General features: G+C 43.1%; 1 protein-coding gene across 4 annotated transcripts in view; it reads right to left on the bottom strand.

The window, feature by feature from the left end:
* The window catches only part of USP34 (ubiquitin specific peptidase 34), a 317003-nt gene that overhangs the window by 98442 nt on the left and 193313 nt on the right, over positions 1-25248 (bottom strand). For all 4 annotated transcript variants that reach the window (XM_073628084.1, XM_073628086.1, XM_073628085.1 and 1 more), the window contains 4 exons: positions 21131-21251; positions 19930-20113; positions 11657-11820; positions 2759-2824 (listed from right to left, as the gene is read on the bottom strand). In XM_073628084.1, coding sequence (XP_073484185.1) covers positions 2759-2824; positions 11657-11820; positions 19930-20113; positions 21131-21251 — 535 coding nt within the window. The remainder of the gene's footprint in view (positions 1-2758; positions 2825-11656; positions 11821-19929; positions 20114-21130; positions 21252-25248) is intronic.

The following is a 25248-nucleotide window of genomic DNA, read 5'->3' as shown; positions in this document are numbered from 1 at the left end:
GGAGAAAACTCTCTCCCCCCCAAAGGTGTATCGCTCAGTTCCATCAAGGGTTAAGACCAACACTCACATCCAAAAGGAACCACCAGCAACAAGAGTGTAGTGCAGGGTTTTAATGATGACTTAAGAGTGCATAAACATTAAAAAACACTCTTCAAAATAAAATACAAAGCTAAAAATACAAATATCGATGTCGCTAATCACTTACATAAGGGCTTGCCACTCCAGGAGGGTGACCTCTGTCAGATTAGCTCATTTTAGCTAATCTGCAAAGCATACAAATGTAGTTTCAGGGGTGGAAAGGCAAAAAAATCAGAATGTACCGATACCATGAAGCCACAAGCGCTTCCATGGCAGGAACCCCATTCCTTGGGACAAACCTGCTTAGTTTGTTTTTAAGTTAGATACTTACATTTGGCATTGACAGGGTGCCGAGGACTCAACGGGCTAGCATCTGTCGTAAGGATCTTCCAAAAGATAGAAAAATTTTTTTTTTTTTTTTTTACGGCCAAGTGTAGGCCTAAATTTTCCCACAACAGAATATTGTATTTTAGGGGTCTGGAGTGAAAATGGGCAAATGGGATTTCCTCAAAATGGAGACTTACTTCATCCAGGACTCTCTTGCAAAAGCCGAGTCAGATAACTCCTGAGCTGGAGAGCATCATTCTGGGATTTAAGAGCCCGAAATACTCTGGCTTGAGCTGTGCCTAGACAAGAGATATTCCAAACATTTCCAGCGCCAATCTCAGGTTTAGAATCCATCAAAACCATTGTAATGCCTGTATAGTCCAGGACACATTGTCCATCAGTGCCTGCTGATGAGAAAACAGTGTTGGCTGTTTTCTCATTAGATAGTCAATTAATTGTATCACAATGGAATACCAAAGAAGCACAGAAGGATAGTAACTGGGACCTGCACTGTGGTGAACACCCAAGAGGCTGAATGGCATGGCCATGATCTGCAAGTGCAGGGGACCACAGCAAAGCTTAAGAAACACTGGTGCGCTGGAAAAATGGGTACATGTATTTACATGTCCTTGATATCCACAGAAGCCAGGGCTAACAGTAGAACCATGCAGGAGATGAGAAACCTCCAGCAGGCCATTACAACTATAGCTTAAAGTAGTCAGGATGGAGAGCAGGACCAGCCAGCGAAAAACAGAGCTCTAGAGAGGGCTTTCAACCATTTATTAGTTGGGTCCTTAAAGACAGGTGCATCCTCCACCAGAATGGTGGTTGGTTTATTAAGGCAGGAAACTGTGGAATCCACAGTGGGGGTAGACAACAGGTATAATTCTAATAGGCACTTGAGGGAAGCAGACCCCTTGTTAGGGCGTTTCAAATCTCCGTAGACTAAGACCAGAAAAGCTGGTGCCTTGGGAAACGCTTTGCGGTCTTAAGGGCTCTAAAGGACCCATAATTGGGAACAGCACTGGTTGAAGCAACAGGCTGTTCCTCTTGTTTTAGCATGGTGCACACTGCATTAATAGGAGCTGAAACAGTATTTTATTTTCAGAATAATAGCTAAAGACTGCAGCGCTTCATAGGCAAGTGTGTTCAGAAAGAACTGGCTCAGAAGCCTCAGCAGGTCAGAAAGAAACTGCAGGGGAAGGTACAGGAGCATATTCGTGAGAGTCAGCAAATAACTGAGTGATTTGGAAGATAAAGACATGCATGTATGTAATAAAGACCTCAGCCAAGAGGAAAGAGGAGCTGGCCACATCCCACAGAGCTAGGGAAAATTTCCTCCTGAGATTGGATAGACCCTAGGATCAAAGGGCCTGATGAATCCAGGCTGCAGACATCAGCTGTACCAGTGGGAGCACTGCAAGCAGCACTGAAGTGGTTAGTAGAGTGTAAGCTAGAAGCAAGGAGAGCACAGCTCTGATTGGATGTACTGGATTCAATCTCAGTCTGCTAAAAGTGGCTTACTGCTGAAATAGCCATGTCCTTTAAACTGCTATTTTAATTAATGCTACTGAATGGAATCTATCATGGCCATTTATTGTTGCCTTTGCAGTAATAGGTAGGGAATAAGGTTTTATCCCATTAATCTGGTTAACTCACTTTGTATAGTTCTTTAAATGTGCATACTAATACAATCTCTTGAAAAACATAAGAAGAGTCCTGTTTTTTGGGGATTTGCATCAAAGTCATAGGCAAAGATTCTATTCTTTTCTATTAGGATTTTATTAAAAAAAAAGTAATGGATATCCTCACAATAAGGTGGAGCTTTCCAAAAACAGGAGCAACAGTGACTGAACTTTAAAGCTGAAGTCCAGGTATGATTTTTATTGCACACTTACACTGGTTCAGCTTGGACTGCTGAGGAGACTGACAATCAATTTAGTAGACTGCACTACTGTAATAGTAGCAATTTTCCAGGTTCTGCGCTGAGTGGCTTCCACTCTACACATTGACCAGAGTGTATGAATACAAAGAGTTCTTTGGACAAGGTGAAGATCATGACATTACCCCCTCCACCTCATCCAGTCATAGAATGCCTTGTATTCATAGAAAAAATAATACAGGCATTCTATTACTGGTGGCAGCGCCATTTTGTACAGGACCCAGAAGATCACAGCCATCACTGTGATAATGCCAAATACTAAAGTGATTATCAGCTTCCCTAGCTAGTCCTCGGGTATGAAATCTGCATACCTACATTGGTCCAAGCTTGCATGCAATAAAAACTATACCTGGAGTTCAGCTTTAAAAGAAGGTATTAAACAATATACTAGAGTACAACAAGGAGACTTACCATTAAATAAGTAAACATTTTCTGGAGTTCCAGCAGGGTGGTTTTATGTTTAATATCATCTGAATACTGCAAGAAAGGTTTAAAATCTGTTTAAGCAGTTGAACAACCAGGTGCTTTAACCCTACTTTAGGACACATGTAAGTAAATGTAAACAGTAAGCAAGTCAAAATTTACAATTTAAAAGGGAAATAGGCATTTTTAATGTTTTTTCCAATTATTGAACAGAAAGCTCAACTGAAGTTTATGTGAAAAGTTTATAGATAAATTCATGGTGCTGCAAAGCACTTCAGCATCTTGTCTTTCTTATGCAGCTGCAGTGCCAGTAGAAATGCCTCTGCTGATGGCTGCAGAAAAACACACTCTTACTTTGTGTAAACTTAGCAGTCTATCTACAATGGTTCAACAAGCCCCCTACCTCAGACAGAACTAAAAGTCTGTAATCTGTCCCATTCACTTTCTTGCCCAAGAGTGTGCTGATGTAGACCTGTAGTTTCTGACTAAAGCTGAACTAAAAGGTTCAGCAGGGACTGGCCAAATTTCATTCAGCATGTAGCTATTCTCACTCGACAGAAGTCAATCTAATGATCAACTTCTGTCAAACCAGGACAGCCACACGTTGAACAGACCTCAGCTGGTCCACCCTGAAGCTATGGGCAGCTAACAATCCACTTCTGTTGAATGGAAAAGCTGGAAACTTATCGATCAGCGGCTGCAGGTGGTGATCAGTGAATTCTGATAGTGGAGAGTTCCACTGTCAGAATACAATGTTCCAACAGGGGAGGATTCCTCCCATCCACCTTGCTAGTGTGGATGGATGAATCGATTTTATTTTTTCATTCAAACTGCTGGCAGAAAAAAAAAAAAAAAAACAAAAAAAAACATCTATGGCCATGTTAAAGGGGTTGTAAACCCTCATGGTTTTTCACCTTAATGCACTCTATGCATTAAGGTGAAAAACCTTCCGTAGTGCTGCAGCCCCCACCCGTTTTACTTACCTGAATGCCATCACCCTCCGTTCGGGAACGAGCACACCATCTCTAGCTGGTGTCTCATGTCTTGATAGGATAAACTGATAGCAGCGCAGCCATTGGCTCCTGCTGCTGTCAATCAAATCCAATGACGCGGCGCCGGGGGGCAGGGTCCTGCATTCTGTGTGAATGGACACAGATGCGGGACTCGGGAGCACACCCGCTTGGGTGTCCACCAAGGACAGCGATTCTCCAACGTGGACACTCGATGCGGGGAGGAGCCACCAGCGCCGCCGAGGGACCCCAGAAGAGGAGGACCGTGGCCACTCTGTGCAAAACGAACTGCACAGTGGATGCAAGTATGACATGTTTGTTATTTAAAAAACAAAAAAACAAAAAACGAGGGTTTACAACCCCTTTAAGGCTGGGAGTAGGCCTGAGCAGCCTAGTGCATAGGCTCACTGCTAGTAGTAAACAAGACATGTTCTTTTGCAAAGGAAAGGCTGTGGGGAATAGTAAAGCATGTTCAATGAGTCTGTAAAGCTTAGTGTGTGAAAGAATGCTTTAGTACTGCTGCTAAGAGATCACAAACATCCTTCCATTACCATTTTAGCATGAGTGTGTTACTACAAATTTAAAAAAGTGTTTTAACAATAAAAAATGTGATTATTGATTTACACATAAAATCCTTCTCTTGGAGTACATTACAGGACACAGGAGTTTCATATTCATAACAATAGAGTTTAGGCTGCCAATTTCAGGTTACTGGACAGGTCCCCTCCTAGGTATACCACTGCCCAACAGAAAACATTTCAGTTTTATTAGCAAGTCATAAGCCACAAAAGAAAAGAAAAAGGGACGGGATCTCAGTGTCCTGTGATGTACTCCAAGAAAAGGATTTTACAGCTAAAAAAAAAAATCCTATTTTCTTTATCATACATCATAGGACAAAGGATTTTCAGATCGATAGGAATTTCCCCAAGGACTGAACGTGCAACACAGCAACAAGCCAAAAGGCCCCAAATAACCAAAACAGAATAATCGGTTAGAATCTTATGCAGCAGTCTGCAAAACACTCTGCCCAAAGTGGCTCTAACATCCACTTGGTAAAACTCGGTCAAAAGATGAACCGAAGACCAGGTAGCAGCTTTACAAATGTGAGCTACCAAAGCCTGATGAAGAATAGCTCAGGAGGCAGTGACACTCCTGGTAGAAAGAGCCCTCACTAAAAAAAGGTGGGACTTTTCCTTTTAAACAGTACATTTGAAAAATAAGCTGGATTCATCTGGATATGGTAGATTTGAAAGCCGTTTGACCCTTCTTTGGGCCCTCAGGAGGTAGAAAGAGGGAATCAGACTGATGAATAGCAGTTGTCAACTACAGGTAACACCTGACACCATGAACCACATCAAAGGTGTTTAGAGCCGTGTCTGCCTATGACTAAGGCCTAGGACAGAAGGACAGTTACAAAGTCCTGGTCGAGGTGAAAAGAAGAAACCACCTTGGGCAAAAAGGACAGCTGAGGCAATTAAAACTACCTAGTCATGGTGTAATACCAGGAACAGTTCCTTACGGAAAAAAAAAAAAAAAAAGAAGAAGAAGAAGAAGAAGAAGAAGAAGAAGAAGAAGAAGAAGCCATTTTCGACACTTCGAGCTGAAGTAATGGAAACAAGAAAATAACCTTTCGAGTCAGGACCAAAATGAATATCCTGGATAGGTTTAAATGGAGATTTTCGCAATACAGATGGTACTAAATTAGGGACACATGGAATCAAGAGAGTCTCTTAACCAATGGGACAAGGCCTAACACCTTGAACAAAGGCATGCACCAAAGATCATGAAGCATTCTGTCTCAGAAAAAAGGGCAGCCAATGCTGAAATTTGAAGCGGTGCTCAAGGCTAGGCTCTGATCCACTCCAGACTTGACAAAAGCCAGAATACAGCCAACCACATACTTGTGAGGATGAAAACCCCAAGGCCTCAAACCAGGCAAAATAAGTCTTCCAACTTCTGTTGTAAATCTTCTGGAACTTGCTTTCCTAGCTGTCAGCAGGGTAGGAAAGACCAAATTTAGAAAAGAGAGACATCTTGGTCCTAGGACCCTGGCTTTAACAGCCATACCGTTAAAGCCAGCAACTGTAAAGAAAGATGGGAGAATGGACTTTGCGACTGAAGGTCAGGTCAGACTGGAAGAGTCCAGGGGGTCTCCCCTTGATATGTTCACAATGTCGGTATATAAGGTTCTCCTATGTCAAGCTGGGACTATCAAGATTACCAAATTCCTTTCACTCTAATCCTGTAAAGCAGAAGAAGCAAGAGTTGCACGGAGGAAGGCATATATAAAAGAAAACTGGTCTCATGGTGCCACCAGAGCATCCGGTGCGAATGCTTTAAGATCCCTGGTTCTGGAGACAAAGTTGTCCAGTTTTACACGGAACCTATATGCCAGAAGATCCATATCTGGGGTTCCTGTCACTGATCTAGTTCCTCAAACACCTCCGGGTGAAGAGCCTACTCCCCCAAAGATAGCAGTCATCAGCTGGGGAAGTCCACCTACTAATTTTCCACTCCTGGAATGTGTATGGCAGACAACACTGGAACATAAGAGTTCTTTCCAAAACAGTATGAGCTCTACTGCCTGGGGTGCCTGACTTTAGGTGCCTCCTTGATGATTTATGTATGCCACTGCAGTGACACTGATTAAACACACAGAGAAGCCCCTAAAGCAACCCTAACCAAGGGAGCAGGGTGAGGCAATCACCCTCAGTTCTAAGATGTTTATGGGCAACAAACTCTACTGTAGAGATCAAGTCCCCTAGACCAAAAGTTGGTCTAGGAGTCCTCCCCTTCCTGGAATGAAACTGGGCCAAGGACACAGCCTTGAATGAGGCTACCATCTTCCTCAGAAACTTCATGCAAAAATGAATCAAGGAATGACTGTTTTGAGCAAGCCTACCAGTGCCCTGAGTAAGACATTTGCCCGGAAGGAGGATCACTTTCAACTGGACAGTGTCTGGGATTATGCCCAGTTATTCCAGTCTCTGGGCTGGGATCAAGGTAGACTTCTGAAAATCTAGAACCAAGAACCAATGCGAACCTTCCCAACCTGGGGGGGGGGTTCGGGACCCCCTCAGGGGTCGAATGACGATTTGCCAGGGGTCACAGAATCCTGGGCTGTTTCTGGAGCCCGCACCGCTCTACCAGCCTTTTCACCGCCACCCAGCTGGGCTTTTCCTGGAGCCCAAGGCCGCCCACTCAGCCTCTTCGCAGCTGCCCATTCAGTTCACGACCTGGCCGGAGGGCAGAGACTAGAGGTCAGCTAACTGGGGAGGAATGTGAAGTTGGAGGGGCTGAAGAAGACCCTATCTCCTGATTTCATCATAGATGTCACTGCTGCGAGACACCACAAAGTCGGAGACACAGTGAGCAACACTACCTGTGATTATAGTTGCCATTAAAAGTCCCCACTACAGTTCTCAGATCAGCAGATGACCTTGATCAAGAGCACCCAAGTTGGCTGATCAGGACTCCCCACCAGCACTGCCACTCATCCCAACTCCCCACCAGCACTGCCAAAAGAGGGGGAGGAACAAAGAAAAATAGAGAGAAAGAATTCGAGAAAGAACAAGAAAGTCGGCTAGAGAGAGGGATGGGGGAAAGTAAAAAAAAAAAAAAAAAAAAAAAACACAAGATTTTAGGATAGCAAGAGCTAAAAGGGAAAGAAAGGAGAACGAAGAGAAAGAGTGGTACATCCTAAAATGTACCATAAGGGGTTTTAATACTGTACGAGTGAAAGGGACTCAGGGAGCACTAAATGTCCGTGGGTTAGGGGTGCAAATTACTAGTCTTGCCTTGGGTGCTGACAACCCAAGCTACGAAAATCATTTTACTGTTAGTGGTCCCCGCAACTTGGGAAATTTTATCAAGGGGTCACGACACTAGAGAGGTTGAGAACCACTGCTTTACAGAGTGTGTATTGTGTGAGTCACATGGGACTCACAAAGTGGATTTCTCCTGCAGAAGGTGGTTATCCATGTACCCTATTGGTAGTAATTCCCCTTTGAGCGCAAGGGTCCCAAAACTAGAGCCAGGGCCTTTGTCACTCTGGGACAGGCCGAATGGCAGGGCCACAAACTGGAAATTACAGTCCCTCCACCACCAACCTCAGAACCCTTTGGTGAGGTGGAAAAATTGGAACATGTAAATATAAGCATCAGAGAGAGACCACTACAGACCGGACACATTCCATCTGTAATTTTCTGTACCATTAGACATTTATGCCTCGTTTCCATTGAGCGGATCGGTTCGGCACGGTACGCTATTTTGGGTGTTTCCATTATGAAAGGGGCCCATACAACCGAACCGAACCGTTCCATTCAGGGTCCTGCTTCAGATGTGGGGCCATAGAAAATGGAACGGTTCGGTTAGGGCGGAGCTACGATACATTCCACTGATTGGCTGACAAAAAACCCTCTGCTGTGCTATGCTGAGGCATTTTTTCTAAACCCTGTATGGCCCCTTGTGGTCCCACTTGCAGTGGAAACGCTCACCAGAATAGACCGGACCATTGTAGGCCATTCAAACTGTACCGACCCGAACCGATCCGCTCAGTGGAAACAAGGCATTAGAGTCTCTTGAGATCCACAATATCACCAACATATAGTTTGGTTTTGGAACAGTAAAGAGGTTTAAGTAGAAACTGTGAAGCGTCTCGTCCTCTGAAAGCAGTTCAATCACTTCTCAAGATAAGATGATCGAGAGCTTGCAAAAGCGACAATTGCTTTTGTGGATTCAAAGAAACACATTTGAAAGAATGCAGTGTGGATGGGGAAGGCTCCAAAAAGCCACCTTGTAACCACAAGCCACAATTTTGCAGACCCATTTGCCAGCATTTGCCCCCCAGTCCTACCTCCATGAAGGCCTGTAAACCTCCCCCTACAAGAAAAGAGTGGGGTCCCCCTTCATTGTGATGAGGACTTTTCCCTGGTTTAGAGGGTTTCCTAATTGCAAGCATGGCCTTCTTTGTAAGTGCTAGTAGAGCATTCTTACCCAGAGTCACGTTCTGGACATAATCATCCAAAGTCAGACCAGTTCACCATTCCCCTTGAAAGGGCAAATATCCTACGCACTTCTGGCAAGGTAAAACCGCTGACCCACACTTCAGTCATAGCATCGTGCACATGTGCACCAACAGGAATCCCAGGCGAGATGGAAGTTGCTACATAGAGTCCTTCAAGACATCCACTGAAAACCCAAGAGCATGTGGAAAATCCTCCATGTTTCTGCTCGATTCAGTGTCCCCACTATCAGGATTCCTGTCTTTTTTTTTTTTATGTTTGAATGGTGTGGTGGAACTTCTATGCAATACTATATCAATGACCCAGAGGCACCATCCCATCTGAAACATGTAAATAAAGGAAAACCCCAAATATACGTGGGACTTTGTGTCAACTGGAAGATTCCATATGTGTGTGTGTAACATGTGTAAGCATATAAAAAAATATTTTTAAATAGAGTTCATAAAAATTGTCACTCAACGTATCAATCACAAGGTATACATTGAAAACAGTCTCAAGATTCATGCAGGCAAGGTCAAGTGCGGCCTAGAACAACATATTGGTCTATGCATTTCGTGGACACTGCCGCTTCTTTAGGATCAAGGATGCCAAATCATCAGGCTTGATCATCAAAAATGTATGCACTCTAAAACTAAACTAATGCAATAAAATCCAAGTATACAATCACATAAATCAACATGTTATAGACAAAAATATATAAATAAATTGCGCGCCAAAAAAATTATAAAATCAATACCAATATCAATACATAATCAAATAAATCCATCAGTGGATTCACTTCACAGCTGACATTTCTTAAACTTGTAAAAGTTTATATTCCATACTTGAGCAATATTTACTCGTCAAATAAAGTCATATATGCTGCACTATGAGAGCCTTCTCCCCTTTTCCACTATGTGCTTTATCATCAAGCTGTCCGTGAAGAGCGGGATCTGAATTGGATGGATGGGTTAAGCAGCAAAGAAGTGTTGGGTCTCTGATATAGAAGGACTGACGTGTTGAGATCCTGGGATCAGGTACAAACGTGATCAGATGCTTTATAAGAGGGTGTGGGTCTGGTATGCATTTTAACCACCTTTGGTGCTGTGGTCACTGAATCTGTGGATTCACTTGAGGACAATTATTTCTTCAACATGTAAAAGGCTTGATTTATGCGATTGTCTGTATACTTGATTATATTGTATTTTCATTTTACAGTGCGTACATTGTGACAATCAAGTCTGCTGAATTGGCATCCTTGGTCCTAAAAAAACAGTGTGTCCAGGAAACGCTTAGAACTCACGTTATACTAGGACGCACTTGACCTCACCTGCCGCAATCTTGAGAGTAATTGTTTTTAACGTATACGTTGTGACTGATCCATTCATGAGACACATTTTTTATTAAGGATATGTTTAAATAAAAGTAATATATGTTTTTTTTATGAGTTGGTGTTACTTACACATATGGAATCTCCAAGTTGGCACAATCAGAGTCTTATGTATAGTTAGGATTCCTCTTTCTCGTCATCTGACGAGCCCAGACCTTGAGGTTCTGGGGCACGCCTACCGCTGCCATAGCTGGTTGTAGGAGCTGCTACCACCAGAGTAAAAGGAGACTTTGATTTGCGGCTCCAGGTGTTTGCCCGATGCATCCTTGAACAGTGGTACGTCATCTACTGAGCACGTGAGGTTCTTATTTAGATAAAAAACCTACTGAAGGCCATCTCCATCTTTTCGAGAACTCACCCTGCATGGGGTATTATTAAGCAGACCTTTTTGGCGGATCAAACGCCTTGTCAGGTTGAGCTCAGTTTTACATACAAAACATTTCATGTGACGCCATAACCCCAGTTCTTAAACCTTTGAAGAAGACTTGGGAAGTAGTAACTTCAAATTAGTAATAACTCCTTCCTCAAGAAGAATCAAAGGCTTTTTGAGTCTGGGATAAACGCTGAACCTGGAATAGCTAAGAGGGCACTGTGCCAGTAAGCACCAGTGTGCTGGTTTCCCCACAGAGAAATTCCTATGATCTTTTTGTGTCAGTACCCTGACCCCACAAAGAATTGGCGTGGCCCTTAAAACCTTGCTGCGATACACAGTAGACACAACGGAGCTGCTGTGACCTGTGGTCCTCTCCAGGAATGCTCAACTGTGCCCCTTTTAAAAAGTCTGCTGCTCAGTGGTCCTCTGCTCCTTGTAGTCCTGCTCTGTGACCTGTAGTCCCAAAGAAACTGTTCATAAGACAGTGTACTGGGAGCCCTGCTTTTCTCTACATGAAGAATAGAATTCAAGACGGCCGCCAGCATCTAGCTCCCTGTCCGCTTGTGACATCACCGGCCGTACGCTTGCGTTCTCATGGCTCAGCAGTCTTGAGGGAATGTAGGGGTGGAGAGAGTCCCTCCACCTGGGATTTCTGTTTTGGACCTGCACAGCACCCTATCAGTCTGAGAGACAAAACCTAATTGTGCAGGGTCCCGTGCCGAACAGCAACATTGGAGGCATCCTGCTCGTCTGAGCTGGGTCCAGGTACCCCTCCCCTGAGCGTTAAACAGCCGTAGGAAAATGGATCCGGATAATACTAGTCTCCTAATCTCGGATGTAATCATTGAGAAGCTAGCTATATTTGTGCAGAGAGCTGCACAGGAAGGCCATTACTAACTGAAGCCTTTCCTGTCGAGGAGGGGTTATACCTAGGAGGGGATTTTTTTTTTGCTAATGCCAAAATTACCTAAAGGTGGCAGTAGATCCTTATGGATATGAAACACCTCTGTCTCATGTCCAGCCACTGTTTATTATTGCACTTAGTCATTCTTTAGTGATGCTTATTAACAATTCTGTATTATACCTAGGAATATTACTATATTAATATACCTTAGCAGTAAAGATGGCTTGCCTGGCCGCTGGTATCATGTACAATTGCTGAATGGTAGATGCGAGATAACAGGTAGCTCCAAGATTTGTGAGTCCAACAAACCTGCACTCCGCTCGTACATCATCATGTGGCCAGTAGTCCCACTTGTAAGGAGCATGGGAAGCTGTAGTGTAATATGAACAATAAGACATTGTAGAACAGGCAGCTGTTCACCTATGGCACAAAAAGAGCTATGCTACGGATATCATTGTCCATGCACATTAATCAAACACATCATTCAACAGCATAAATATACAACAATGTTTGACCAATGAAGAATGCATGTCTAGAAAGCATATAAAATGTACATTTAGTATACTGTATTTTACACGAAGCATCCTGTCATCCATCCCTTTACACAAAGTGGGAACCGGAGCTAAAATGCAGTATTTTGAATAACTTGCTGCACAAATGTTTCCTGATGAGAACACCTGTTGCAAGCTTTGGCATACAAATCTCCAGGCGATACAGGTGCAGTTTAAGATATAAGAAAGCATTTATAAAAAGCAGAGCTGGTATGCAGTCAAGAAAAGAACAGCAGTCTCCCTCTGAGGCTTCTGACTCAGGTATTTTGTTTTAGGATGCATCCACTTTATAAGTAGACCACCAGGCAAGACTTTTGCTTTTATTTAGAGCCAGTAAAGTTTGAAACCAAGTTTTTATTGCTGCCTGTGTGACAGCATTTTGACTGGCTCTGAAATAGAAGGGATTCTCCCCAACAAAACGTACAGACAGCAATACATCCTAAACTGCTTTTATACAATCTGCTTTACAAGGGCCTACTTGACCGCTTATGGAGACCCACTGTCTTCTCATACCTCAAGCATAAATGCTATTAAACTCCACAGCTGAGCAATTGCATTACCAGTTCTCCATCTGATCTGTCTATAGAAAACAATGGATTGCAGAAGTTTAATATAATTCTCTGATTTCCAGCCTGACATTTTTGCCTGAGTAAGGAGCAAGGCCTTCAAAATTGGCAAACTGCAGAAACTAGAGAAAGCGAGTTACACCCAAGATTCATCTCACTTGAGGCAAAACAACTGTATGTAATTTTACTGGAGTATTTATCTTTGAAATTGAACCATCTGGAAAAAATTACATACAGCAAAATAAGGCAGTTAGGGACAGGGTATAAGTACACACTATGGGGCTCCATAGCAAAATTTTGTTAGGAACCAAAGAGAGGTTGCTACATGGCCTGTCAACTGCGCTACTAAACAAATTGCCTACTAGAATATATAAACACTCTAAAACTGGCAAGTAATTGTACTGAAAGAACTACAACCCCTGGCAAAAATTATGGAATCACCAGTCCCCGAGGATGTTCCTTCAGTTGCTTATTGTTGTAGAAAAAAAGCAGATCACAGACATGGCCAAAAACTAAAGGCATTTCAAATGGCAACTTTCTGGCTTTAAGAAACACTAAAAGAAATCAAGAAAAATAATTGTTGTGGCCAGTAACAGATTTATAGAGCAAGCACAGGGAATAAATTATGGAATCACTCAATTCTGAGGAAAAAATTATGGAATCATGAAAAACAAACAAAATAACACTCCAACACATCACTAGTACTTTGTTGCACCACCTCTGGCTTTTATAATTGCTTGCAGTCTCTGAGGCATTGACTTAATGAGTGATAAACAGTACTCTTCATCAATCTGGCTCCAGCCTTCTCTGATTGCTGTTGTCAAATCATCTTTGCAGGTTGGAGCCTTGTCATGGACCATTTTCTTTAAAGCGGGGGTCCACCTATCGTTTTTTTTTTTTTTTTTTTTGAGTTCATTCACAAACTTTTCTTCTCAGCATTATATACTCACATATTGTGTGTAATATGTCCGCTTGTGTCAGATTTAGTCGGAAAGAATAACTTATATTATTCACTGCAGGCGGTTTCCATCTTCATTGTGGGCATTTGAAGCCCACAAGCATTTCCTGGATGTGCTCCCAGCATTCACTGCTCATTCCCGCACATGCTCAGTGGCATCCTGGGAAGCCTGAGACTAGCTCCCAGGAGTCTGGGAGAGGCTAGCAACACGCCTACTCCCATTGGAGGAGAACCAGGAAGTGCAAAGAAGAATAGAAAAATAAAAAGGTAATTACGGCAATTTAAATTTTTTAAACGGCATGTCAGCATCTAGGCAAGGAAGAGAATACATACAGATATTGTTCAAAATTTGGGTGGAACCCCGCTTTAACTTCCACCACAGATTTTCAATTGGATTGAGATCCAGACTGTTTGCAGGCCATGACATTGACCTTATGTGTCTTTCTTCAAGGAATTTTTTCACAGTTTTTGCTCTATGGCAAGATGCATTTTCTTGATAAATGATTTCATCATCCCCAAACATCCTTTCAATAGATGGGATAAGAAAAGTGTCCAAAATTTCAATGTAAACCTGTGCATTTTTTGAAGATTTAATGACAGCCATCTCCCCAGTGCCTTTACCTGACATGCAGCCCCATATCATAATTGACTGTGGAAATTTGCATGTTTTCTTCAGACAGTCGTCTGCATAAATCTCATTGGAACGGCACCAAACAAAAGTTCCAGCATCATCACCTTGCCCAATGCAGATTTGAGATTCATCACTGAATATGACTTTCATCCAATCATCCACAGTCCACGATTGCCTTTCCTTAGCCCATTGTAACCTTGTTTTTTTGTGTTTAGGTGTTAGAGATGGCTTTCTTTTAGTTTTTCTGTATGTAAATCCCATTTCCTTTAGGCGGTTTCTTACAGTTCGGTCACAGATGTTGACTCCAGTTTCCTACCATTTGTTCCTCATTTGTTTTGTTGTACATTTTCTGTTTTCAAGGCATATTGCTTTAAGTTTTCGGTCTTGACGCTTTGATGTCTTCCTTGGTCTACCAGTATGCTTGCCTTTAACCACCTTCCCATGTTGTTTGTATTTGGTCCATGTTTTAGACACAGCCGACTGTGAACAACCAACATCTTGTGCAACACTGCTTGATAATTTACCCTCTTTACCTACATACTAACAAGCAGATTTAATCTGATGCAGGTGTTAATGTTTGGAATGAAAATTTACAGGGTGATTCCATAATTTTTTCCTCAGAATTGAGTGATTCCATAATTTATTCCCTGTGCTTGTTCTATAAAGCTAACTGTTTCTGGCCACAACAATTATTTTTCTTGATTTCTTTTAGTGTTTCTTAAAGCCAGAAAGTTGCCATTTGAAATGCCTTTAGTTTTTGGCCATGTCTGTGATCTGCTTTTTTTCTACAACAATAAACAACTGAAGAAACATCCTCAGGGACTGGTGATTCCATAATTTTTGCCAGGGGTTGTAGAAATGGGGGTGTGCATGCCCACGCACCAATGGCCAATCAGAGACAAAAAAAAAAAAAAAATCAACCTTTGTTGATGGAAGAGTATATCAGAGGAGAAAGAAAAAGCAAAAAAAAAGTGTGTGTACACTTATAGGATGGAAAGCATATTAACTCTATTAGAGCAGATGATAGAAAAATACACCAGTAGTGCAATTCTACCAATCTTTTTTAGCTTGCCCCTATGAATACAGGATTATCACCATCTACTAGGAAGCCTCCCTCCTACAAACAATTTGACTGGCCAAATACCATGGTATGGTGTCATGCATCCAAGCCACTCGTTGGTCTCAGTCAAAAAAGGGTAATCCCATTGTAACCTACTAGTCAATCTGACTGCCCAATTACTGTGGGATGGTGTCTAGCATCTAAGCCACTCGTTGGTCTCAGTCAAAAAGAGCTTGCTATGGGGGCACCGCTCTGTGCGTCCATTCAGATACAGAGCCATGGTACGGCCCCGCCACTTCTGTACTTAATGGCTAACTGACTTTGATTGACAGCAGCGAGAGCCAATGGCACCACTGCTGTGTCTTAGCCAATAAGGAGGGAGAGTCCCGGACGGCCAAGGCCCTCGTACACATCGCTTGATAGAGATGGGGCTCAGGTAAGTAGAAGGGCGGCTGCTTCTGCCTTTACAACCACTTTAATTCTGCAATGTTCTTATATTAAATAAAGATAACCTCCGTACGACCAAACCACACCAACCTTTTCTTCCCTAGGGTTTTTTCCAAATTTATGATCTCAGTGATGTTTAAGGTGCCAAATAACTGTCCAACCAAACTATTCTAAAGGGATACTTGTGAGTGCTGAGGGAACCAACGCAAAGAACAGGCTTTAACTGCTTCCTGCCCGCCATATCAGGATCAGGGGTGTAGCTACAGTTGTGATCCTGGTTTCACTTTTCTCAGCTGGCGTCGAGCTTTCATGAAGTAGTGATTGGAGTGGCTCTACAGCCGCCCGATCACTTTAACAGGGAGCATAAAGGGGCCTCTCCTCCCACTGCTGATTTGAGGCTCTTCTGTCCAATCGGGGAGAATGGGACCGCTGCAACCTGTCGGGTCTGGTAAACACAGAGGGAAGGAAGGTACCCCAACCCCCCATGATGAAAGAAACTGGAAGCTTCTGATAAAACCTAACTCGGTTTGATCAGATGCTTTTGAGGGCAGAGGAGAGATATGGGGTCTAATAGTAGAGCACCTATCACTGCCCATGGTATCATAGAAGATGTTGTTCATCCCTTGCGATTAGGGTTGCACCGATACCACTTTTTTAAGACCTAGTATAAGTACCGATACTTTTCTTCAAGTACTTACAGATACTTTTTTTTAATGTCATGTGAAAGTAGCACTGATGGGCACTGATAGGTAGCACTGATGAAGCGTAGACTGTCAGTTTTTTATTTTTGTTAAATTTTTATTTTTTTACATATATATATTTTTTTGTTACAATGCTTTTTTGGGTGGACAAAGTCATTTTTTTTTTTAATTTTATATTATTTTTTAATTTTACTTTTAAATATTACATTTGTTCCTATTTTTTTTTATTTTTTATCAACCTTGTTGGGGGGGTGGGGGCTTTGGTGAGATATCAGACCCCTGACATCACCCCTTTGAGACAGAGGAAGGGACTGAGGACAGAGATTCCCCAGTCCCTTTCTCTGCAGCCTCAGCTGCACTAAAGATGAATGGAGAGGAGACATCGGCTCCTCTCCATACATAAACTGAAGCATCGTAAACACAGTTCACAATGTTTTAGTTCTGAATGAACAGAGTCAGATTAACTGACTCTGTGCATTTATAAAAGGAAGGAGCCGGTAAATGACAGATTTACCGGCTCCTTCCTCCACTCTCCATCCTGACAGATCTGGGACAAGGGGGACCGGAGGAGGACACGACGTGGGAACAGAGGAGGACCCGGAGGGGGGAGCGGAGGAGGACCCGGAGGGGGGAGCGGAGGAGGACCCGGAGGGGGGAGCGGAGGAGGACCCGGAGGGGGGAGCGGAGGAGGACCCGGAGGGGGGAGCGGAGGAGGACCCGGAGGGGGGAGCGGAGGAGGACCCGGAGGGGGGAGCGGAGGAGGACCCGGAGGGGGGAGCGGAGGAGGACCCGGAGGGGGGAGCGGAGGAGGACCCGGAGGGGGGAGCGGAGGAGGACCCGGAGGGGGGTGCGGAGGAGGACCCGGAGGGGGGTGCGGAGGAGGACACGGAGGGGGGTGCGGAGGAGGACACGGAGGGGGGTGCGGAGGAGGACACGGAGGGGGGTGCGGAGGAGGACACGGAGGGGGGTGCGGAGGAGGACACGGAGGGGGGGTGCGGAGGAGGACACGGAGGGGGGGTGCGGAGGAGGACACGGAGGGGGGGTGCGGAGGAGGACACGGAGGGGGGGTGCGGAGGAGGACACGGAGGGGGGTGCGGAGGAGGACACGGAGGGGGGTGCGGAGGAGGACACGGAGGGGGGTGCGGAGGAGGACACGGAGGGGGGTGCGGAGGAGGACACGGAGGGGGGTGCGGAGGAGGACACGGAGGGGGGTGCGGAGGAGGACACGGAGGGGGGTGCGGAGGAGGACACGGAGGGGGGTGCGGAGGAGGACACGGAGGGGGGTGCGGAGGAGGACACGGAGGGGGGTGTGGAGGAGGACACGGAGGGGGGTGCGGAGGAGGACACGGAGGGGGGGAGCGGAGGAGGACACGGAAGGGGGAGCGGAGGAGGACACGGAAGGGGGAGCGGAGGAGGACACGGAAGGGGGAGCGGAGGAGGACACGGAAGGGGGAGCGGAGGAGGACACGCAGGAGGAGGACATGGCGGGGGACCTTAGGAGCACAGAGTAGGACACGGGACAGTCAGGGATTATCGTTGCGGCCTGTTACAAGCACCGATCTCCCTGTATAGATTTCAATAATGCAGCTGAAGGCCGCCGGGGGAGAGGGAGGAGGAGGAGAGGGAGGAGGAGCAGAGGGAGGAGGAGCAGAGGGAGGAGGAGCAGAGGGAGGAGGAGCAGAGGGAGGAGGAGCAGAGGGAGGAGGAGCAGAGGGAGGAGGAGCAGAGGGAGGAGGAGCAGAGGGAGGAGGAGCAGAGGGAGGAGGAGCAGAGGGAGAGGAGAGGGAGGAGAGGGAGGAGGAGGAGGAGGAGGAGGAGGAGGAGAGGGAGGAGGAGGAGAGGAAAGAGGAAGAAGAGGAAGAGGGGCTGTCAGCTGCTTTATTGAAATCTATTACAGGGAGATTGGTGCTTGTAACTCCCCCACGGCCGCACCAATCACCCCTAACTGCCCAGGTATCGGATTAGGCATCGGAGCATTTGCACGAGTACAAGTACTCGTGCAAATGCTCAGTATCGGCACAGATACCGATACTAGTATCAGCTCAACCCTACTTGCGATAGCAATAAAAATGATCCCAAAAAAATGTAAAAAAAAATTTTTTTTAATAAAACAAATGTAAAAAAAAAAAAAAAAATTAAGGCACCCCTTGCCCCATACACAAATGTGAACGCATACGTAGGTCAATGTGCAAATGTAAACAGTGATTTGACCACACACGTGAGGTATTGCCACAATCGTCAGAAAGCAATAAATCTTGTACCAGACCACCTGTGTAACTCGTAAAGGCTTTTAAAGCGTTGTCTATGGATAATTTAATATACCCTAGTTTGATGCCATTCCACAGGTGTGGACACAGGCGTGACAGGTTAGGTATCCATTTTCTTAGCGTAGCATTAAAAAAAATGGGTATTGTGTTGTGTTTGTGTGCAATAAAATTCATTGTGTATTTTTTCCTGAAAATTTGTGTTTGTAAACCACTGCGCAAATATTGTGTGACACAAAAATTTGCAACAGCAATAATTTTATTCCCCAAAGCCCGTATTTTTAGAAAATATGTTTGGGGGGGGTCTAAGGCTACCTTCACACTGGGGCAGAGGGACTTTACCGCTGTAATAGCAGCACTTTTCGGACACTAACGGGGCGCTTTTAACCCCCCGCTAGTGGCCGAATAAAGGGTTAAAATTGCCCGCAAAGCGCCACTGCCGAAGTGCTTTGCAGACGCTTTGGCAGCGGTGCCCAGTGTGAATGCACTCTGGCTCTCACACTGGGGTGGCAGGGAAGGCGTTTTTCATGCGCTAATTTTAGCCCAAAAGCGCCCGAAAAATGCCTCAGTGCGAGAGGGGTCCAAGTGTTTTCTAGCAAAAAAAATGCAGATGTATGCGAGAAATGTCAGAATTGGCCTGGGTTTGATATGGTTAAGCATCAAAATAAAACCTCTGTTAGAACGGTCTCAGTGAACTACAGTTCCAGATGACATTGCCAGAAGGGAGCAGGAAGAGAAGCTTTAAAATGCATTTTTTTAAATGGCTCACAAATTAGGGATACCAGAACACTACCTCTAACCCTCTTTCTGCATCTTTCTTACAACAGCACATGAGGTTTTTAAAGTATAACTAAAGGCAAAACTTTTTTTTTGTTTTGGACAGAGTGTAAAGTGATTAGAACGTCTGCCAGTTCTTTACGTTTTCTGTGTCCCTAAGGAGATTCATCCAGTCTATTTGTATTGCTTGCCTGCGATTATCATTGAAAGTCAAAGAAAACCTAACATTTTGGGTTGTCCCCAGAAAAGTAAGGGGAAATCTTCAAATGGGGACACTAGTTCTGGTGAGCAGGGGGTCCCCAAGGTATTCCATTAATTTGCACTTCCTGCTTGGCTATGGGACAGGAAGTGCAGCGAAATCCCAGAAATGGGACACAGATGGTGAAAAGAATCTGACAGAGGCCTATTTTACTCTATCAAAATAAAAAAATTAAAAAAAAAAATCCTATAGTTCTACTTTAACTTAATTTGCCCAGAAAGTAGTAGCACAGAACCGAAAAGCTGATAAATACACTGACTCTTACACTGCATGTGCTGTGCCATAACCCAGTTGTGTAATAGTCTGTAGTTCTCCACTGAGCCTTTCACCATCTCCACCAATAGGTCATATGCTGCAGCTCTGGAAGAATGTGATTTACATTTGGGCTGCCGCCTGTCCTTAAGACTGGGTAGCATGAAGAGGAGATTGAAAACATCTCTGAGGAATTCCTGAAAAACAAAAATCCTGTTAGACTTTGACAAGTGAAAAGATTTAGACACAATCAATTTGTACAGGAAAGTGCACCAAAAATAAGCCACGTCCATAAATCATTGAGGATACAAAATAAGGTAGTACTGAGTATTACCAGGGAGGCAGACTTTTTAGGCTAAGAACCAGTGGAGAAGATATAGCAGTATAAAAAAATATAAATTTATTGAAAAATACAATATCTAAAAAACAATGACAATTGTAACATATAGCATCTATAATTATTGTGCAGTGAGCCCTTGTATGTCTACGCGTTTCACCGTTAGGCTTCCTCAGGACACGGCCAAGGTTCACAGATGAGACAGAGAAGGAAATATGTCTGTCTAACTTAAATTGGAATGCAAAATTATGCAAGTCACGGTAGCATGAGAAAGTTCAATCAGCAGTAAGAAAGTATATTAGATATAGCTAAATATCTCAGCAGGGGCATGTAAACAATATTCCTAATTAAGGGAGCAGCCATTAGAGGGAGGAGGGCCAACACCGGATTCACCACTTAGATCCTGGATTTAGTATCAGCAATGCTGAAGGCTCAATACAATCCCATCGCTGCATATTCAGGATACAAATAATCCAGCGTGCCCCTGGGTGACAGCAATACACTGCACCTAGCTATATCTAATATACTTTCTTACTGCTGATTGAACTTTCTCATGCTACCGTGACTTGCATAATTTTGCATTCCAATTTAAGATAGAGAGACATATTTCCTTCTCTGTCTCATCTGTGAACCTTGGCCGTGTCCTGAGGAAGCCTAACGGTGAAACGCGTAGACATACAAGGGCTCACTGCACAATAATCATAGATGCTATATGTTACAATTGTCATTGTTTTTTAGATATTGTATTTTTTAATAAATTTATATTTTTTATACTGCTATATCTTCTCCACTGGTTCTTAGCCTAAAAAGTCCGCCTCCCTGGTAATACTCAGTACTACCTTATTTTGTATCCTCAACAATCAATTTGTAATCCTACCTGCCCTTCCCTTGAAAATTTGAAAGGGGGCTTGTGTTTGATGACACTGGTTGCAAGTCTGAGGAGTCCCGTCATACCATCATCTTCTACATTACCATCTTGGTAGTCAAGAATTTCTCGGCTAAAATATAACAAAACAAAAAAAAGTATATAATTGTATATAGCTTTATAAGGGCTCATTTTATAAAATACATATTCATCCTATGGCCTAGAACCAATTGTTTTGAGTTTAAAGGGTTAGTCCACCTTTAAAAAAAATATGTTATTTTTGGGAAAATGTGACTTAAAGAACTGTGCAGTATTTAAAAAAAAAAAAAAAAAAAAAAAAAAAGTTCTCTTTATTTGACTCACCTGCAGTAAAAGAACTTCTGCTTTCCAAAAATTCAAAAGCCACAATGACATTCCCGGTCTGCATTCTGATTTAATTTTGGACAGTGAGGTGCTGCCGAGTCCTGACGTAGCATTCCCATCAATTATTGTTCCTACTCTCTCCCCTTCTGTTGCCTCGCTCTGCAGCTTCTCCTCATTAACAACCATTAAAGTCAATGGCCTCACTGACTTAAATGGCGAGGGATTTTTATTCAAGGACTTGGCAAATGTTTGGTTGTCTATGTCTAGGGTTTACATTTTTTTTTTTTTTGTTAACAAGAACTTATTCATATGGGGCCTAAGATAAATAATTTTTTTTTACTTTATTTTTAATGACTCGAGATTGTAATATAATATCATTTGCGATATTTACAGCAGGTAATTACTGCATTTGCAATATGTACTTGTAGTGAATAGACACTTTACATGTTGCATGAGATATTTTGTATAAAAAAAACAAATATCTAAATGGGATGAGCATTACTGAATTGACCCCACATTGAGATACAGAGTAAGAGAAAGATCGGGGCATAGAGGGATAGAAATAGATATTGAGAAAGATAAAGAGGAAATTGTATGTACAGTGCCTTGCAAAGGTATTCACCCCCCTTGGCATTTTTCATGTTTTGTTGCCTCACAACCTGGAATTAACATGGATTGTTTGAGGATTTGCATCATTTAATTTACAGAATATGCCCACAACTTTGAAGATGTTTTTTTTTATTTTTAAGCAAATAGGACAAAAAAAAAAAAAAAAGAAAAAGTCAATGCATCCCCCTAAAGTCAATACTTTGTAGAGATGCTTTTTGCGGCTATCACAGCTCCAAGTCGCTTTGGATAAGTCTCTATGAGCTTGCCACATCTTACCACTAGGATTTTTGCACATTCCTCTTTGCAAAACTGCTCCAGCTCCTACAAGTTGGATGGTTTGCGCTTGTGAACAGCAATCTAAGTCTGACCACAGATTTTCTATTGGATTGAGGTCTGGGCTTTGACTAGGCCATTCCAACACATTTATATGTTTCCCCTTAAGCCACTCAAGTGTTGCTTTAACAGTGTGTTTGGGGTCATTGTCCTGCTGGAAGGTGAACCTCTGTCCTAGCCTAAAATCACACATACACACACAGTGGTACAGGTTTTGCTCAAGAATATCCCTGTATTTAGCACTATCAATCTTTCCCTCAACTCTGACCAGTTTCCCAGTCCCGACTGCTGAAAAACACAAACACAGCATGATGCTGCCACCATGTTTCACTGTGGGGATGGTGTTCTTTGGCTGATGTGTTGGGTTTGCGCCAGACAGCGTTTTCTTTGATGGCCACAAAGTTAAATTTTAGTCTCATTAGACCAGAGCACCTTCCTACATACATTTTGGGAGTCTACCACATGCCTTTTCGCAAACTCAAAACGTGCCATTTTGCTGAAAGTAATGGCTTTCTTCTGGCCACTCTGCCATAAAGCCCAACTCTATGAAGCGTGCGGCTTCTTGTCATCCTATGTACAGATACTCCAGTCTCTGCTGTGGAACTCTTCAGCTCCTTCAGGGTTACCTTAGGTCTCTGTGCTTCCTCTTTGATTAATGCCCTCCTTGCCCGGTCCGTGAGTTTTGGTGTGCTGCCGTCTCTTGGCATGTTTCCTGTTGTGCAATTTTCTTTCCATTTGGTTATGATAGATTTGATGGTGCTCCTAGGGATCATCAAAGATTTGGATATTTTTTTTATAACCTAACCCTAAATTGTACTTCTCAACAACATTGTCCCTTACTTGTTTGGAGAGTTCCTTGGTCTTCATGGCAGTGTTTGGTTAGTGGTGCCTCTTGCTTAGGTGTTGAAGCCTCTGGGGCCTTTCAAAAAGGTGTGTATATGTAATGACAGATCATGTGGCACTTAGATTGCACACAGGTGGACATCATTTCACTAATTATGTGACTTCTGAAGGTAACTGGTTGCATCAGAGGTTTTTATGGGCTTCATAACAAAGGGGGTGAATAAATACGCACATGCCAATTATCAGTTTTTTATTTCTGAAAACTAGTTTTATGTATACATTTTTCTAATTTTACTTCACCAACTTAGACTATTGTGTTCTGATCCATCACATATAATTTAGATTAAAAAAAACATTGAACTAAAGGCTGTAATGTAACAAAATAGGTAAAAAGCCAAGGGGGGTGAATACTTTTGCAAGGCACTGCATATACTATATATTTGCTTTATCTCTATCCTGTTCTGTTCCTCTCTCTCAAAAGTACATTTTTGCATAAAAATGATTAAGCACATTCAGATTGTATATCTAGGTTAGGCATAGCTGAAGGAATTAATTCTTAGTACTAAAAGTAAACAAACTTCATATTAAAAATGGTAGAAAATTCAAAGGAAAAGTAAATTGAACCTGGACAGAAACTCTATGTTTTAGTGAATGGGCCTTTTTAGCAATTTCCTGTCCGTACAAGCATCATCCAAGTATCATTTTCAGCCGGCGACTCCTTACAATGTAAAAGCCATCCTTGCGGCTGACTAGCCACTGGATTGCCTTTACGAGCAGTGGGGCATTTCCTCCCCAAATTTTATATGGGTACACCATTGCAGGAACGTCAGTTAAAGCAACGCAGTGCCATATCGCAAAAAATGGCCTGGCCAGGAAAGGGGGTAATCTTCCAGAAGGCAAGTGGTTAAAACGTGACATTTTAGGTATCAATTTACTTGCAGTAATATCTTTTATATATTGTGCTTTTTGCAGCAAAATCCATCAAACTGTACTTTTCCCAAAAAAAATGCATTTGAAAAATCTCTGCGCAAATACTGTGCGACATAAATTGCAACACACGCCATTTTATTCTCTAGGGCCTCTGCTTAAAAAAAAATAAATACACACACACACACACACATATGTGTGTGTGTGTGTGTGTATTTTGAGTGATTTGCTAGCAGAAAAATAAAGATTTTTACATGTAGGAGAGAAGTGCCAGAATTGGCCTAGGTGGGAAGTGGTTAAACACAATAGTGAGTATAAAACATGTTCAGCAGGAATAAAAAGATTAACACTTTTTGCTTATTGGACAAAGTAGACGTAAAAAGAAAGGTTGAAAATGAACAAATACTGTCTGCCCAACTCTAGGCTCCCCATTAAACAGCACAAGTGCATTCTTTTGACAGACAATGTAGAAGCTGCAGCTGTGGATTTGTTTGGGCAGCCAGAGTCGAGAGATAAGGATTATTAAAGCATATCAAAAAGCAAGAATATAGTATATTTAAGCTTGCAAGTCTGTAAAGGAGGTGGCTACTTCGTTTTTTTTTATCCACTTGCGGAATGCTGGCTCCCCATGCAATGTGATGCACTGGTACATCGCGGTGCACATGGGCACTGCGAGTGCTCCCTGGGGCACGGAACGACAGGATCTGCAACCGCTGTATCCACCAGAGACAGAGGATAGCGGGGCTTGGTACTGGGCCGATGTGAGCTGCTCAGATAACACTTGATCGCAGTGCGATCACATGGCACATAGTAAACAATAGTCATGAATAGAATCCATTCATTACATAATTTTTTACTACTGTGTGTGATCACACGGCAGCTGGGAAGTTGCAAGGATACAAAGATTCTGTAATTTAAGAATTGTACTTAGCCTGAGAAAAGTAATGCAACCATGACATCTATGGACTGACAAGCCACAATCTGCAATTTTTTATATTTTTTTTTCTTGGGTTTAGATATTTTAAAGTATTATAAGGCTTTTAGCATTTGTTCCA

This window comes from Aquarana catesbeiana, linkage group LG04 (genome assembly GCF_042186555.1).
Source record: "Aquarana catesbeiana isolate 2022-GZ linkage group LG04, ASM4218655v1, whole genome shotgun sequence".
In the NCBI taxonomy this organism is placed as follows: Eukaryota; Metazoa; Chordata; class Amphibia; order Anura; family Ranidae; genus Aquarana; species Aquarana catesbeiana.
Note: the sequence above shows the minus strand (reverse complement) of the source record. Positions and strands in the feature narration are given on the sequence as shown.